The sequence below is a fragment of the Dreissena polymorpha genome, chromosome 2, assembly GCF_020536995.1.
Source record: "Dreissena polymorpha isolate Duluth1 chromosome 2, UMN_Dpol_1.0, whole genome shotgun sequence".
Taxonomy (NCBI): Eukaryota; Metazoa; Mollusca; class Bivalvia; order Myida; family Dreissenidae; genus Dreissena; species Dreissena polymorpha.
In genome coordinates this window covers 95,709,515-95,714,014 of record NC_068356.1, presented here as the reverse complement: position 1 = coordinate 95,714,014, position 4,500 = coordinate 95,709,515, and the positions used below count along the sequence as shown (strand labels likewise).

The following is a 4,500-nucleotide window of genomic DNA, read 5'->3' as shown; positions in this document are numbered from 1 at the left end:
CACACAATTATAAAAAAAAGCTTCATATATGTTGTGTACATGAAATAATAGTAATAATAAAATATGATCATTTTAAATCACATATTTTGATATCATAAATATATGTGCTAGTTTGATATGGTAAAAAACATCAACATTACATCAGCAATAAACATTACATATAAAAAAACTTAGCATTTTACTGACTCTAAGATCACCGGATGTATATGATATGGCAGTTATCGTCAAATAAACAACGTATAAACTGCTAAAATATTCAAGTACACCAATGTTCAGATGACAATAGGAATCGTTTTATTTTAACATTTAAAAGCCTTGGTCCGTTATCTCGCATGATAAACCCTATGGCTTCGTGAAGTTTCAATTCAATATATGTAGTAGTAACAGAGATATACACATGTTGTATGCAAACTTTTAAGTGAGTCAACTTGCAGGCAAAGCAGAACTTGACGTTTACAGTAGAGGGCATTATCATGTTTATAGGCTGTTCTGCAATCAGTGAATGTTCATAAAGATCCCTGAACACATGTGTGACATTTTCATTTCATTATATGTAGTAAATATATACAGGTATAAAAAGGGACATAATTCTTCTAAATTGACAGTCACAGTTATTTCTCTTGGGAAGTGATGTCACATGATAGCCCCAATAACATGTAAGAAGGTTCAATTATACATACATGCAAGTAAAAAAGTGATATGGAGAAGTTGCACCTTTACCTTAATCAAAGCCGACATTTGGGCAAGTAGTATAACTCATACGATTATGTGAATGTGAATGATTGGACTAAAAATGGCATACAATAAGCAATCAAGTACTAGTATTTAACTAATGGCAGTTACAAGTTAAACAAATTGCATCTAAAATATACAAATCCTTACAACATTTAACAGTACCAACTATCACATTCATTTTGAAGACATGACACGATGAACATCATTTCTTCAAATATAATTATCAATAATTTGTTTTTGTTAAAAGTTGACAAATAATAAATGAACTAAAACAATAGTGCAATTGATTACTCAATTATTGGTGCATTAGCAAGCCATGCGATTTGAAAGTTATTATCATAAAACCCTACTGCCTTGTTTGATTATTTTACTTTCCATGATATGATGTGTTTTTGCAAACAATTATTTCATGTGAATGTTTTCCCACAAATATGGCAGGAAAACCTTGGTGGCTGGTGGAGCCGTTTGTGTTGCTTTAATTATATCGGTCGACTGAATGTTTTATGACATATTTCACACTCATGTGTTCCATTTTGTCTGTTAATGGTGCAAGATGCGGACTTCAAATTGCGGTCCAGTGTATGTTTATATGCCTATTTTTTCACATGTTGGACACTCATGTTGTTTGTTAAAAGAATGACTGGCTGTATGTGCTACCAAAACACGTTTGGAAGAACACCTTTTTCCACTTGTTTCACATTCCAAGAAGGATGAGGTAATATTTTGATTATTAATTTCGTCATGACTTTAAGCCAATATGGCTTGCTGAACGATTTTCCACAATGAGTACACAGATGCTTGTTTGTTTCGTGTGTCTTTAGGTGTTGTTAAGCCCATCTCTATTGAAGAAATCCTTCTTGTAAATTTCAAATTTAAAATCACGTGGTCCATAACTGGTGAAATAATTTGTGAGTCCTCTTTTACTTTTAAAATTCTTATTGCAAATACTGCAAGGTAATCCATCTGTGACCTCCATCACATATAAAGGTCAACTTACCAAGAAAGAAAAATGTCAGGAATACATCTTTACATCATTCATTTTATTAGATAAAGCACATTATTTAATTCTCCCTATTGTTATTTAAACCGCTCTTTTTAGCAAAATAGTTATGTCATTTTCGTTTTCTATAAATAGAGTCTCCAGGGGCTTTAGATTTTTAATTTGGGATGCTAAAATGATCAAGCATATCAATCAGCTTTGTTTATCAAGTTTATATATACATCAATTATAATGAATTTTCAATGCATGTTATGATATTTTATAACATATAACGCCCTATATGTATTCTGGACATATTTTTAAATTTGAGTTTGGGATGCACGCAAATCACTTTGAAATTTAGTACGCTAGTTCTTTATTTATGATATAAAAGACAACCATACTGACACCGCGTGGCTCACCTGAAAGAATCGTAAAATAAAACAAATTTTGAAGAATTATGATTTTTTTAATCAACTTTAAAAACTGTAAATAATGTTGACAGTACTTATCTAAAAAAACGAGAGCCTTGTAGGGGAAGGCTTACTTAAAATTCATTCACCCTGTATTTTAATTGCCTGGTTCTGCCATTTTGGTACTTAAACCTTTATTTGTCATAATAAGCAACCAGGATTTTTAAGTGAAAGACATGATTAATCTAGATTTGATGTTGGTAAATTGTGTGTGCTCTGTGTATTAATAATTAAACCAACTATGTAAACATTCAATTGGTTGATACAATCATACACAAATCCAATTTTTTATAGAAAGAAAAATCAGAAACTGTCTTTTTAATTTCAGCTTATCCACATATCCACAAGCACATTCTATGCCACAAAATTCAACTATTATTTTATTATATATGTATATAAGCTATAATAGAAACAATGAGTGCAACTTCATTTGCCGTAAAACTACACCATCTTTACTGTAAACCATGTAACTCAAACTATTTTTAACGAATCAACTACACACCGGTTGTTTTCGAAAGCTAATAAAATAATTTATCAGGAAAAATTAACATCATAAGCATCACAATCATCACAACCGTCACCAAATCATCAACACCACCACCACCGTCACCAATTAACCGCCATCACGACCACCGCCATCACCATCATCATCGCCACTTCAATCACCACCATCATCACCACCACCATCATATTCACCATCATCACACCACCACCATCGCAAGGACCATCTCCACCATCACCAAAGCCACCATCACCATAACCATCATCACAACCATCAACAAACTCACTACCACCACCACCATCGCCACCACTATCACCATCACCATCATCACCACCACTATCAACACTGCCATCACCACCATAATCTTTATCAAACTTAATCACCAACAACACCATCACCACCACCATCACTTTCATTACCACCCCCACCACCATCCCCACCAACACCACCATCACAACCATTTCCATCACCATCAACGTCAACACCACCATCACCATCACAATAACCACCAACACCACCATAACAACCATCATTTTCATCACCATCATCGTCGTCATCGCCCGTACCACCACCATCACCACCACCATTCCAATCACCATCACCACCATCACAACCACCATCACCCCAAAAACTTCCAACACCATCACCACCACCACCACCACCATCACAACCATCACAATCACCACCATTACCACCTATAACTCCTATATCCTATATACCTATATCTCCATCAACACCACCATCACCACCACCAATACCACCACAATCACCATCACCACCACCACCAGAGCCACCCCAACAATCAGCAACAACATGTCAAATTACCTCCATCATCACCACCAACATCACCACCACCACCATCACAATTACAATCACCACCATCACCACCTATATCTCCATCACCACCACCATCACCACCACCAATTCCACCACAATCACCACAACCACCAGAGCCACCCCAACAATCAGCAACAACATGGCAAATTACCTCCATCATCACCACCATTACCATTTCCACCACCACCATCAACACCACCATCACCACCACCATCAAAAGCACCACCACCGATACCACCATTACCATCATCACTACCACTATCTCCCCTCACCACTTCAATCACCATCACCACGATCAGCACCACCATCGCCCCCTTCAACACCATCATCACCACCACAATCCCTTAAACCATCTCTACCATCACCAACACCATCATAACCACCATCACCACCACCATGATAATCACTACCGCCATCACCTTCACCACCAACATCACCACCTCCATCACTACCTCCACCACCACCGTCACCACAAACACCATCATAACCATCACCATTATGACACCACAACTATCACCGTCACCATCACCACCATCATCACCACCACCACAATCAACACCATCACCAACACCACAATCAACACCAACACCATTACCACCACCGTAACCACTATCACAATCAACATCACAACCATCACCACCACCGTCACAACTATTACCACTACCATCACCACCACCATCACAAACACCATCAACACCATCATCGCCACCACCATAACATTCACCACCATCATCACCGCCATCATCACCATCACCAAAACCATCACCACCACCACTACAATAACCACAATCACCAGCACTAATACCATTTCCACAACAACCATCACCATCATCATCATCTTGCAAATCATCCTTGTTAATCTAACAAAATGTATTTTCTTATAAATAATAATTATACATGGACAAATTAGGCATGCATGTTTGTATTTTAGGGTTTTTTTACACATAAATATAAAAAGTATTATTCAGTCGCTC

The 4,500-nt window shown here is 36.9% G+C and overlaps 1 protein-coding gene across 1 annotated transcript; it reads right to left on the bottom strand.

Moving 5' to 3' along the window:
- Positions 1 to 3,802: 3,802 nt before the first annotated feature.
- LOC127869917 (uncharacterized) lies at positions 3,803 to 4,268 on the bottom strand. The gene is made up of 2 exons (XM_052412576.1): positions 4,092 to 4,268; positions 3,803 to 4,036 (listed from the first exon to the last, which is right to left on the bottom strand). Exons 1-2 carry the CDS (start codon positions 4,266 to 4,268, stop codon positions 3,803 to 3,805), a joined length of 411 nt encoding a protein of 136 aa, XP_052268536.1.
- Positions 4,269 to 4,500: the final 232 nt, after the last annotated feature.

What these genes read in the sequence shown, in the direction of transcription:
- LOC127869917 (XM_052412576.1), bottom strand. Translation starts at nt 4,268, where the DNA reads ATGGCGGTGATGATGGTGGTGAATGTTATGGTGGTGGCGATGATGGTG. An exon ending in TGGTGTTGATTGTGGTGTTG is followed by an intron (nt 4,037 to 4,091) that starts GTGATGGTGTTG and finishes TGACGGTGATAG; the next exon opens with TTGTGGTGTCATAATGGTGA.